At 34.8% G+C, this 14136-nt stretch overlaps 1 protein-coding gene across 1 annotated transcript in view; it reads right to left on the bottom strand.

The window, feature by feature from the left end:
• The window catches only part of LOC149805485 (proteasome subunit alpha type-6-like), a 29339-nt gene that overhangs the window by 8172 nt on the left and 7031 nt on the right, over positions 1-14136 (bottom strand). Inside the window, exons 2-5 of the mRNA XM_089950076.1 lie at positions 11292-11386; positions 7947-8028; positions 5380-5535; positions 3537-3715 (exon numbers count right to left, since the gene is read on the bottom strand). Of these exons, the coding sequence (XP_089806202.1) occupies positions 3537-3715; positions 5380-5535; positions 7947-8028; positions 11292-11386 (512 nt within the window). The remainder of the gene's footprint in view (positions 1-3536; positions 3716-5379; positions 5536-7946; positions 8029-11291; positions 11387-14136) is intronic.

The following is a 14136-nucleotide window of genomic DNA, read 5'->3' as shown; positions in this document are numbered from 1 at the left end:
CATGTTATCTGGCTATAACTGTGTGAATAGAGTTTGGTTACAGACATCTTAAAAATGTCACTGTAATTTAATTTTTTTAATATTTAACCTCAGATAACCACCCAGGATCCCCAGAGATGAGACCCTAAAACTACCCTTCCTGCAGATCGCTAATACATATGCAATATGTACCAAGTTTGGTGAATTTCCACCAAGAGGGGTGGGGGAAATAGAATTATCGACAGACACATGGATGGATGGATGGATGGATGGATGGATGGACATACAGAAGGCTCCTCAATATCTCCTGATAATGAGTGGGGGATAATAAAGGATGGTTGTTGTTTAACGCCATTTTTCAGCACACGATAGGCTATACATGGCAGCCAGTATTAATGGTGGAGGAAGATTTACTGATGACGAATGCACAGGGTATAAATTTTGCTAGTGAGCTTCTAAACATCTGCAACTAATCAGGCAACAAGATATATGTAAATACAAACCTGGAATAGGGCAATAATAATCATATTTATTTTTACAATTTGAATAACAAACTACCAGAGATGTGCTGAGGTAAAGAAAACATGTTTCAGCAATAAGATTAAAAAGGAAGCAAGAGGTAATGATTAAATCAAACTGTTTACATGACTGTTCTCCCAAAAGGTTTAAAACCATAAACTTCCACTTCCTCTTTCAATTATCATTGAAATTCATGTCATGCGGTGGAACAGCGGTTTTGTGTTCAGCAAAATGGTTATTTCTCCCCCACAAAAAAAAGAATTTTAAAATTCCATAAGAACCGATACAAAATCACCAGATGGGAAAATAAGGCAGGTAAATATGGTATGATTTTTTCTTTAATGTGGAAATTAATCAACAATCAGTTCTGTTTCAGAAACTGTGGCAAGCAAAACACTAAATCATTAAAGAGATCCAAAACAAATTGTGTAATAAATGTACTAACCATAAATTCTATTTAGCGCAAGACAAATGTTAAGTGATTTATCTTGGTGTTTATACTTATTCTCTGTGAAATCATGAGATGATATTCCAGATGTTACCCAAAATGATTAAATGAAATTGTATCAATATAATGTAATGAGACCAGTTTGTCAAGAAAAAAACATGATGATAACAAAGTCCAATGGATTAATATTTCTCACCCATCAGTAACAATTATTTTGAATTTTAAATTGTGTTAGATAACTGTCTTAGTGTTTGCTACACCTTACACGACAAATGAGTGCAGGAATAGTTACAAATAATAAAAGTCTAATTTATTAAATTCAGAATGTATGATGCATGTCATATTTTCAGTCATCTTTGCCACCATGACTGACACTAAGATGCTAACTGCACGCATGTCAATAATGTGCAGTACCTCCTTTTGCACATCATTGAAGAGCCACAGCTTTCTAAACAATGGTCACCCTCTTTAACAACCCACTTGCAAGTGGACAATCATTATTTAAGGTCAGAATTGCAGCTACCAACACATTAGTGCAGAAATTGTCTCATATATTGTTCACGAGTGGACAAATACTGGTAGTTACAGACAGAAATCTTGTGGTTAATTTTTGATTTCTAAAATGACTGATATTTGTTTCAGCACGCCGATAAAGTACCTAACTTTAATCCATACAAAGAAGCATGCTTTAAACTGATTGCCTTTTAGAGCTCCGTGTTCCTTCATTGTCCGGATTTGTCAAAAAAATTCCTGGCTGATAATTATTATGACAAAAGTTCACAGCTGAGACATGCAATATTATTCAGTCAGCACAACACTATTGGGTAACTTCAAAGTAAAAATTGAATGATAGTCCTTTTAGCTTCACTTGTATTAATTATGAAATGTATTGGATAAAGTAACAGACCAGAGGATCACATGACAAGATCGCTTACGATCAAAACACTGCATTTTGTGTAAAAACTGCAAATTAGGCAGTATAGTTACTCAAAATATTCTCAAAAGATCAGGAAAAAGGTTCTGTAAAACATGATATGCACAAATTGGATACATTTTTCATGCTTAGCAATTCTTAAAAACTACTGTGTTCACATTTCCCATCAATGACAGATGCGCACTGAAATATCATTATGACAATTGTGACAACTGACTGATGATAGTTCCTATTTATTTTAAATGACATGAATACAATTGTATTACACTAATTCCACAATCTGCCTGGGATTTTTAATTAAAATTAATTAGCATGGTCTTTTTTGTTACTTTATATGTAATTAATACTCGCATCTGTTATCATTCCACTCAAAAAAAGACCACTTGTTTGACAAGACCACTTTCCTGCTTGAAAAGGGGTGGGTTTTGAACAATGAAAGTGACTGTACTCTTGTTTGAATTTCACTGATCCCTTTTTCTTCCACTGGAAGAAAGAGGTAATCATTTTTTTATACTCTGGAATCAGCACATACTTTCTGCCTGAGTCTGATGAAATTTGTGGGTACATCTACTCTATGGCATTCACAGACACAGCAAAATTTTACGCAAACAAAATCTCTGACAATTATATTTCAACTGCCAAAATGCCTAAAGTTAGTTCAAAGTGACCTAATTTATTTCAAGGGTATATTTTTCAATGAAAAGACAATGACACCGAAATTATTATGATAGTTCTTGAATAGAAATTAGACTGAAATGTAAGAGTTGCTTCCCCTAATGCACTCATTCTTGTATCAGAAGGTTGTTAAATTGTTGCTGGAATCATAATCTTTATTTTACGATCATAACAGTAGGCAATACTGCTATCTTATCCTAAGGGTAGGTAAGGTCAATGACAAACTATGTCAATTAGTGGATGTGCCATGGCTGCTTCTTTTTCAAGTGATTTATGTTCTTTAAAAGGTAACATTTGTTCTTGATTAGGAAGTTGGCTATTAAGAAATAGGATTGGTGGTGAGTGAGAAAAATAATCTTCCTGTCTGTGAGCAGGACAAAAAAAATCCAACCTTTGTGGACTGAGACCAGTATGATGGGCTCTGTTCCTAACTAAAAATCTTGTACCCGTGGGTTAGATTTTGCTATCCTGCCTACAAAGAAAAGATATAAAAAAACTGTGCAATGATCTAAGTTGCAGGACATTCAAAAATCTAAATATTTCTTTTGTATTAATTCATTTCCAGATTATTAATTTAGTTGATGGCTCCACTGCTGAAACTGCCAGGGTATGTGATATTTGTTTCTTATTAGTGCAACTATGGAAAAAGCAAAAGTACACTTACTCAGGACACGAATGAGTTGCATCGCATTTGTGCTCCATGGTGTTCATTTGAATGTATCACAAAAGTCATGAATTTATAAACATTTTGATTCCTTTCATTGTAGGCACACTTTTACACAACATAAGTAAAATCTGCTTTATTTCTGCATGCAATTGCCTAAAATGCTTAGATACATAGACCATATGACCTGAAATGACCTTGAAGGCTCTTCCTTGTGTGAAGAGTAATCACAGTCACAATGACTGTCACAATGTTGATTCATTTATTTATGGACAGTCATCACTTCTGTAAACTAATAGATTGCTATCATATCATACTTCAACAGCCTCATTGTAGCTGAAGTCCTGCTTCTTCTTGACTTTCTTCTCCAGGAAGCTGCTGGCCTCAAGCTGTTTGACTCCAGCAGCTGTGGCCTTGTATCCACAGAAATAACCAGCAGGGTCAGTCTTGAACACTTGTGGTCCAGTCTCCTCATCATAGCCTATCAGGATCATACCTAAACATCATAAAGAACTCAAGTGAGACAGCTATGTAAACAGAAGGTTGTGTGGAACTAACTACCAAAGGGATAAAGCTAACATAAAAATATAGGTCACTTTGATCCAGGCATGATGATAGATATGGCTAAATTGCACAATGCAGTGCCAAAATTTATTAACCATAGTTATAAACTTGTATCACAAAATTAGAACAAATTTTTTAGAACTGATAGGTCAAATTCTGACTCTGAATTGGGATTTTTTCATTCTATCTGATAAAAATACTTGAAGTCCATGAAATCTTCTCGCATCTCACACTTTCTAACATTAAAGACATCAATCTTATTTCTTCATCAAAATGTAAATGAAATTCTCAAATTTTTTTAGACAAATTACACCTCTCCCTTGATAACTTGCAAACAACGGGGTCCAAAAACAAAAGACCACACTATATGCCAGGGCGTGAGTTATCAAGGGACCTGCATAACATGAAATGATGCCATCCTTGCTGGACATACAGAAAACTGCCGAGGGGTGGTGGGTGGTGCATGAAATGGTCTGTTTAATGGTTGAATACTCATTTTAAAATGACATTGGGAATAACTGTCAATAAAACACTTTATCTATCAAAGTTATTCGTTGTTATGTAAAAAGACATTTATTTTCAAGCTGCCCAACCACTGAGAGATTCTTAATATTATTCCAACTGGTTTCTACAATCCTTCACATGTACATGAAAACGTTTGTGCATTACATCACTGCTTTATGTTGTTGTTGAGTAGTCTGGTTCACTGATCCATGTGTTCCTTGCTTTTCTCTCTACTATTGTGGAATGCAATGCAAGGATCATAATCAGGGAACGAGACTATTTACTGATTCAAATTCAAACAAGGTTCCTTTTATAAAAATTTAAAACATGGAACATTTAGTTCGTGAAACAACCTTCAGCGTCAAAACTTTAAAAAAAAAATTGTTATATTAGTACAATACTGATGCCATGATTTCATTACAATTAATAGTGAAACTTCTCAACTGTGAGGAAATCTCCGAGTGCCAATTCAAGTATTCATTTTGTTTGGTTGTGTTTCTTTCTTTGATCACATGTGCAAATGAGTATACAAATTTAAGATTTAATTAAATTACGTTGACAAAAGAATTTTAAGTAATACAAGAAGGTCAGCTTTTAATTCAAAGCAACAACACAACAAATATTTGAGTAATCGGGTATTAAAACAAGGTCAGCACTTAAGAGTATGTATGGGTATGTAAAGTTTTGTAGCTATCTGACCTAGCCAGAGATACAAAATTTGATGTATGGGTAACAAAGTATCGCTGTTTCACATGGCTAGCACAAGTTTACATCAAGAAAAATCATTCATGTCTGACCAAACAATGCATCGTTCACCTGTGGCCATGACATATGGGATAAATCTGAGAAAAAGACGGGGAATGAGACAAGATGTAAATTTGATGATAAAAGATGAAGCACATAGACTAAATTTAATAGTGACTGATAATTATTTGAGAAAAGGAAAAAAAAATATAATATACTGTATAATGTATATTAAGAACAAACTTTTAACAGGACAAAAAAAACGGGGCAATTTGTAGAGGTAGATTTATTTCTGAATCTTGTCTTCAAGCTTGGATTTTATCATTTGTTGAGAACAGTAATACATACAACAGCCAAGGGGTCTCATTTCAGCTCTCTGTGTGTAGACCTGTGAGATGTCGGCTATCCTCTTGCACAACATGTCAATAGGTATCTCATAACCATATGTGTACTTCCATTTAGCTGCCTCATATCGTGCTCTCTGAACCTGAGATCGACTGTCAGCTAGAAAAAAACACAACACATTAACAAGGCTAATGCAGGAAACAAGCATGCATAACATGAAAATATGAGTTCCCTGCACTGATAGGTCCAGCTTTAAGTATTTCTATTTTCTGGCCTGGGACTCTCTGTCTTCAAAACTGATTCCACAGTTATGCTTGACCCTCAGTATTTTGAAAAACCAATTTTGTGACTAAAATATATTATTTTTAATTTGTTCCCATATGGATATAGGTGCCAAATCCAAACATTTGTATTTTCTTCCACAACTGTTTCTTCTTTAAACTTTACCTAATCATAATACATTAGGACAATATGTAAGAAGCAGACTGATTTAGATCCTCTTACCAGCTTCCCAAAAAAAGGAATTCCATCTATTCTATTATTGATTTTTGCAAGAATCATCTATGACTCAAACTGAACAGAATTAACAATATGTTGTCACAGAAATTATACATTGTTTAAAATCATATTAGCTTTCATTCTGCAACAGTTATGTTCTTATCTGAATCAGACATAATTCATTAGAACATTGGACATATTACTAGAAACAAGTACAGCTTTAGAAATAAAAATAACTGTATATACATTATTTTATGCTGAAAAGGAAAAATATTAAAACCTTTTGATACACTACCTAAATGCAATATGTCTTTGATGATGAAACAATAAGTAATTAACTGAGTTCTTGTTTCTTGTAAACATTTTTTTTTAAATTCCAAAGAAATGATAACAATCAGTCATAAATTATAACAGCAATGTGAGCAACAAGGTCTGACACATTTACCGAAAATTTTCAACATTTACGCACAATAGTATAAAAAATTATCTTGATCAAATTTAGGTACAATGGATTGGCTGGCTCATTAAAATCTAACAAAAAGTTGTGATTAGGTACTGTACTTCTTATCTTAATGAAGAATATGTGTGCATATATTTTGAGCCTTGTACAACAACTCACAGACAGATAAAGAATTAAACTATAAAAAAACTAGCTGCATGTTACAAAGCTGCTGAGGGACCTAGAAAGGTAAACTGTTGTTGATGTCATTACAAAGCTGCTGAGGGACCTAGGAAGGTAAACTGTTGTGCTGCTGATATAGGATCTACAAAGACAAACTGAGCCTTTTGAAATGAGAAGTCTCTTAAAGACTGTCATAAAAGACCAGCATCTACCAATTGAATAATGTCAGTCATGGAGCAGTTTCCTCTAATGTTAGCTGGTAGCAAATGCATTGATCTCATGACCTGACATGCTTAAGGTTAATTTCTTGTAGGATGACCAGATAACAAATCGAAGACAAAGAATCTGTCAGAGTAGAAACCATATCATTTCCTTCTTTTGAGCAGTTCAATATTTTGGGTACAACATCAATGCCATGACACACACAAAGTTGCTTACCCCTTCCAATATAAACTAGAGGGACAAGAAATACAATAGGAACATGGAGTAACTGCAAGTAGTTTGAGTCAACCAGTGAGACAAGAACTTCAGTAACCAATTCTGTCTGTAAAGGACTGGGTTACTTAGGAAGCAGGTTTCATATGAGAGGTGAGTCTGTGAGATTTAAGAAGGTGGTTTAAAGGGTGAATTTTCAACCATGTCAAAAGCAAAAACCAGGTTTCATTTTGGACAAAGGATTCAGTACTAGGTTGAGACAAGTCAAAATTGGCTAAAAGGTTGGAGAGGCATTTGTTCAGTTCAATGTCCTTCCTTCCATGATGGCAATACATGTTAGAAAAAGTGGAATAATTTTCCTTTGTAAAACTGGGATAAATATATGCCATTCAAGAGAAGCTGGAAAATGGGTCTCTCATTAAGTCAGTGTTTAAGATAATTCAGATTTCTTTTAGTAAAACAAAATTCCAAGTGACATCAGCTTTCCAATGATCATGTTAGAAAATGCTTTCATTGTAAATTAGGAGTACACATAAATGTCTGACACTGGTAATAAGTGCAAATTAAAGTCATGCATAAAAGCAGACAACCTTGTTTTTAAACACAAACATACTGAATATACATGACTCTGAAATGATTTTTGTATTGTCCGAACATAAAACTGAGATAAAGATGACTGGTATCTGAGTTTAGACCTTTCTGGCATCTCAATGATCATATGGTCAGTCTTCATACATTGGGAAGTGTCAATGAATAATGCCTACAAGGACCCTCTGCAGCTGAGGTGCAAAACACCTAACTACAGAACTGTGGTGGTATTTGCAAGGAGCTTACCCCTCCACAACATCAATGTGTAGAAGATTTAACTTCCCCATCACGAAGGGTGGATAAGTCAAATATAGGAAGACCTGTACTGTATACAAACTTGGGGTTGGGATTAATAAATTAATTTTTCTCTTGAAAAAGTGTTCAAATTCTGAATTGTATTGACACAGATCTACTTTAATATGCTTACCAATCATGCCAGTCATGACACAGCCAATATTTTCTGTCAACTGGAACAAGTGGCTTACAGTGTCAGCATCTAGTAGTTTGTCCTGAAATATCAAGCAATGTAGTAATCACAAACTGGCATCACATTACTAACTTGCAACTCTGAAATAATGCATAATTTACAAAGAACCATTGCTAATAGTCAATACAGTGGGCAGGCCCTCTACAGTCTATCGGTACAAAGTTGTTCCACATGTTACTAGTCAATATAGTGGGCAGGCTCTACAAAGTCTATTGTTACAATGTTGTCCTTAACATTATTGGTCAATAAAGTGGACAAGCTCTATAAAGTCTATTGGTACAATGTTGTCCTTAACATTATTAGTCAATACAGTGTGCAGGCTCTATAAAGTCTATCGGTACAATGTTGTCCTTAACATTATTAGTCAATACAGTGTGCAGGCTCTAAAAAGTCTATTGGTACAATGTTGTCCTTAACATTATAAGTCAATACTGTGTGCAGGCTCTATAAAGTCTATTGGTACAATGTTGTCCTTAACATTATTAGTCAATACAGTGTGCAGGCTCTATAAAGTCTATTGGTACAATGTTGTCCTTAACATTATTAGTCAATACAGTGTGCAGGCTCTATAAAGTCTATTGGTACAATGTTGTCCTTAGCATTATTAGTCAATACAGTGTGCAGGCTCTATAAAGTCTATTGGTACAATGTTGTCCTTAACATTATTAGTCAATACAGTGTGCAGGCTCTATAAAGTCTATTGGTACAATGTTGTCCTTAACATTATAAGTCAATACAGTGTGCAGGCTCTATAAAGTCTATCGGTACAATGTTGTCCTTAACATTATTAGTCAATACAGTGTGCAGGCTCTATAAAGTCTATGCAGGCTCTATAAAGTCTGTTGGTACAATGTTGTCCTTAACATTATTAGTCAATACAGTGTGCAGGCTCTATAAAGTCTATCGGTACAATGTTGTCCTTAACATTATTAGTCAATACAGTGTGCAGGCTCTATAAAGTCTATCGGTACAATGTTGTCCTTAACATTATTAGTCAATACAGTGTGCAGGCTCTATAAAGTCTATCGGTACAATGTTGTCCTTAACATTATTAGTCAATACAGTGTGCAGGCTCTATAAAGTCTATCGGTACAATGTTGTCCTTAACATTATTAGTCAATACAGTGGGCAGGCTCTATAAAGTCTATCGGTACAATGTTGTCCTTAACATTATTAGTCAATACAGTGTGCAGGCTCTATAAAGTCTATCGGTACAATGTTGTCCTTAACATTATTAGTCAATACAGTGTGCAGGCTCTATAAAGTCTATTGGTACAATGTTGTCCTTAACATTATTAGTCAATACAGTGTGCAGGCTCTATAAAGTCTATCGGTACAATGTTGTCCTTAACATTATTAGTCAATACAGTGTGCAGGCTCTATAAAGTCTATCGGTACAATGTTGTCCTTAACATTATTAGTCAATACAGTGGGCAGGCTCTATAAAGTCTATCGGTACAATGTTGTCCTTAACATTATTAGTCAATACAGTGGGCAGGCTCTATAAAGTCTATCAGTGAAATGTTGTCCCTTATGTTATCATTCAATACAGTGGGCAACTCTATAAAGTCTATTGAAACTATGTTGACCCTTATGTTAATGTTACTGACCCCATTAAATCAGTTTAGCTTTGCTTTCGTTCTGTGTTGCCTGACAAAGACCACATACAACATCCTTTTATATTATTAAATACCCAATTTATCTGGTTCTGTGTTGGATGAGAAGCAATTATAATATTGCTGCACATCACTAAAATATTGTTGGTGTTTTCAAAGAGGTAGGGAGGTAAAACTAACTGCTATTGTGTATCTTATTCTTGCTGAGATGAAAAATATCCTTGGTCATACGATGAGAACTTGGCCTCCAATAGGGTGACTTTCTGGAATATACAATGTTGAACCTGTGACCCTGGCTCATGTACAATAGTCCTCAGTCTTTTTCAAATCATAGCCTTAACACTAGTGGGACATTAGTGCAAGTGGGAGGACAGAATCTGGCAATAGCAACAGGTAAGTATTATACCACTAAAATTAGTTTTAACCTGCTCTCCAAGTAGATTTGGACAAGAATAATACATTTAAAAAATTTGCAGCAAAATGCCTGGTCAGTGGGAGGCTGATGATCTCACAGAATGGTGAAGGACAAGGGAAGAAATACTCATCTTTATTGTACAAGTGAAGACTTCTGCCAGATGGTATCCATGGCTACTTTATGTACTACTACAAGCCACAAAAGAAAATTTGCCTTTGCTTTGGCGAGCCAATCAGCAGAGACAGAACCTGTGAACTCCTGCATCTGAGGCTGATGCTCCGATCACTTAGACCACTAGAGTATTCATACAAACAGATGAAACAAAGGTTCACAAAAAAAAAAAAATAATGGTGAATATGATTTGGCTGTTGGAATTTACATCCAAAATTAAAAATATGCCTATTTTTGTTGTGGATTTTGGCATCCCATAGAACCGTGCAGACAACATAGGTTGAGATATTATCACTTCTACACTAACATAATCATTAACCAGCTTAAAATTAAACAAAAGCAGCAGGAGTCATTCTGTCTTCCATCTGAGGGACCTCTTGGCAGATAACAAATCCTGCAGATGGTTATCACAAGGGGAAGCGTGGTTTAGTACAAGATGTGGTAATGAAAAGACAAACAGTTGGACAATGATCATTCCAAATATCCTTTAAATCCTTTTATATTTATAAAATGGTTGTTTACCAGAACAAAGCTTTATGTGATACCCTTCAAGTCCTTCACACTTAACAATGGAATTGATACGATACGAAGTCCAGTGCACCCTTCCCCTACCTCTCTTTACAATGTTTATCCCAGAGATCTAAAGATAAATGTGTAATATACCGGACTGCTCCTGTGACCTAGTGGTTAGAGCGTCTGCCTTGGATGCAGGAGGTTGTGGGTTTGACAATGGTACAAACAGCTGCCTCGCTAGGCGCTCAGCATTAAAAGGTTAGTGTTATGACTGGTTGGCGTGGTGTCAGGATAATGTGACTGGGTGGGACATCATGCTATATGTCCGCGGCATGATGCCCCAGTGCTAGACATCACTATAACCTGTCAAACTGCAGACATCGTAGCGATATGACTGAAAAATTGTTAAAGCTATGTTAAAAATCTAAATCACACACACACACTAGCTTTACTGTGATACCCTTTAAGTCCCTCACACTTAACAATGGAAATGATATGACATAAAGTCCATTCCCCCACCTCTCTTTAAAATGTTTATCCCAGAGATCTAAAGACCAGAGTGTAACATACCGGAACTTTTCTCTGTGTGACGACCACAGCACAGTCTTTTCCTCGCATTGCTACAGATGTCAAGCCTCCCTGGTTGATGGCTTTAAAGGCATATTCTGGAATGGAAAATATTGTGACGGATTATCCTTAAGGGAATGATTAGCTACATATGAATACTACTACTATACATAAGACACAAAGCTGTCATCCTGAGCAAATACAGAATTAGTCATCAAAAGAAAACAAACTGGAAGTATGTCATATGCAGGGTACAATGAATTGGTTGGTTCACTTGACAATTTCAGGGAGTCTATCAGGGGACAAGTATTTTCTTCAATGTGATTGTCCCTTGGGGAAGTGGATTTTAAAACTAGCATACCAGGCAGGACACAATGAGTCACACATAAAACATGGTTTCAAATAACTAAAATCAGAAAATTGGACTCAAAATTAACTTTGTACAGTATCTGCAGCATTCTGATATTTGTAATATTCACAACTAGCAAAAATAAGGATATTTTCAACATCCACTAGCATCTTTTGGATTTTCAATACAAAACATCACTGGCAAGAAACTTCAATTCATTGGGGTTGTTTTCAGCTAGCAATTTACAGGCAAATAAGAAGTGCAACTAGCAAAATGCTAGCTGCTAGCATCAATTTTGAGATCTGGAGACAAGGCAGAAACCCTTTTAAAACACGAAAGTCATAAAACTGTTCAAGAAATTTAACCAAAATTTAATGAAGCTTTTATTCTTTCAACATTAAATAAATTAAGTGCACAACTGGTTTTGGAACTTGACAAGCACTTTTCAAATGCAATATGCTATATGTGAAAAAGGACTTTTAAAAAAGCCACTCACTTTACCAATGTGTGCGGGACATGCATACAGATGGACCAGAGTAACTAGATATCTCAATAGGGTGTGGACATGGAGGAGGAAAATAAAATAAGCAGAAGAACAAAAAACATCCTAAAGTACCTAAAGCAACATTCTTTTACTATTCTTGTCCATTTTGTAAACTGTGAAATATTTATTTCAATTAATGCTCAAAGACAATATTTTTCCAGCACATATTCAGAACTGTTGACTTTAAAAAAAAAGTCACAAGCCCTGACTCAAATTCCACAAACTTGGACTTCAATTTCATGTGCCCATAAGGGTCATATTTTATACCTTTTACTGTTATTTGTCACATGATTTTGCAATCTTTTGGTCTCTCCTTTTATTTCACTTAAAAACTCCATAGTCATCATGGACAATCTTTGATACCTTTATTATTTATAACACCTCAAAACACATCCTGCATTTTCAATACATTTGCCAGATTACACCAATAAGGTAATCAATTAATAGCTTGTTGTGTACATGAGTTAGTTTTAATCTGATCAGACAATCATGCATTTTTGGACTAGATGCAAAAACTGCTGGAACAGTTCCATTCCCCCAGAAGACTGGTTCTTGTTGGTTCCTGTAATATGTGGATAGAACATATAAAAATGTTGACAATGAAAAAGTAGATTTTAGCAAATAAAATAGTATGTATGGTAGACAGCCTTAAAAAAGGTATTTTGGTACTACTGTCAGTAGAATCACATGTATGTTGAAACCAAATGAGCACTAATTATAGGTAACCCAGGCATTCTGTTCCCATTCATAGGTCACATTCTACACTTGGTATTCATAGTTTACAGACATGGGTGGGTGGGTGGATGGATGGATGGATGGATGGATGAGTGGGTGGATGGATCCCAACTTGTATCTCAAAGCTTCCCGATCATGTCAGATACGACTTGCTAAAATAAATGGTTCATAACTCAGCATGTCAGACACTTGACAATGATTATCCATAATTATTCTGATGCAGTTATTTGGTAATTATGTTTTCCTAATTATTCAAACACAAAAAGCACAGTATAATGTTTCTGAAAGACCATGATAGTTTCTTCACTTATTAGAATCTTACTCTTTGTTGCATACCCAGAGATCTTTATGCCACCACCTTTAATCCTGATGTCAGTTTTTCATATACAAGAACTTAAATAACATATTGTCTAGGCCCTAAGTAGAACCAAAGAAAAAGATTGGAATAATAAAACTATTAACACATACAATAGAACATTTGGAAGCCAGTTCACCATCAGACTTCATCCAGTACATCTGCTAAATAATTGTTAGCTATGGCTTTTTGTCTGCTGATACAAAATTATACTTTTTTTAAAATCAGATGAAAAATATAAAATGTTGGGTATGATTCTAAGGGCAAGATTTTATTTATAAAGGAAAGAAAGAAATAACAAATGAACAAATGAATGGATAATACTAGAACTAAAGCAACAGCAAATCCAGAAAAGGGAAACTAATTTGTCTGGTTCTACAATTAATGAATATTTTTTATTTGTACATACAGTTAATAAAATGCTTAATTTACAAAAAATTAAATTTGTAATATCCAGACCCCTCTCTCTGTGTTTCTATGTTTAGACGTTATGTATATTTAGTTTGTATTATTTCTTGGGTTTTCTAATGCCAATGTTATGAATATACATGTATGTATCTTGTACTTGACATTGCATAAAATCACAGTTCATAGTGTACCTGACCAGTGCCATTTATTTTGCAAGCAACAGAATACATTGGTAAAATTTTCTCTATGATTGTAGATTAAATATTTAGATCATTATTTGTATACATATTTAACTGAATTTGAGTTAAAACACTCTTGATTCTGACCTCAGAATCACTTAGAATGGAAAATTCTATTAAGTGACAAAGTATTTCCAGAAATGGTAATTGCAATGTAGGTTAAGTAGAGGGATATATAATTTTGTTTACCTAAGAATTACTAACTCTTTCCTTAAATT

The sequence above is a fragment of the Sinohyriopsis cumingii genome, chromosome 2 (assembly GCF_028554795.1).
Source record: "Sinohyriopsis cumingii isolate HCF-2022 chromosome 2, ASM2855479v2, whole genome shotgun sequence".
NCBI classification, from domain to species: Eukaryota; Metazoa; Mollusca; class Bivalvia; order Unionida; family Unionidae; genus Sinohyriopsis; species Sinohyriopsis cumingii.
The sequence above is the reverse complement of the archived record's forward strand: the minus strand, read 5'-3'. Positions and strand labels throughout refer to the sequence as shown.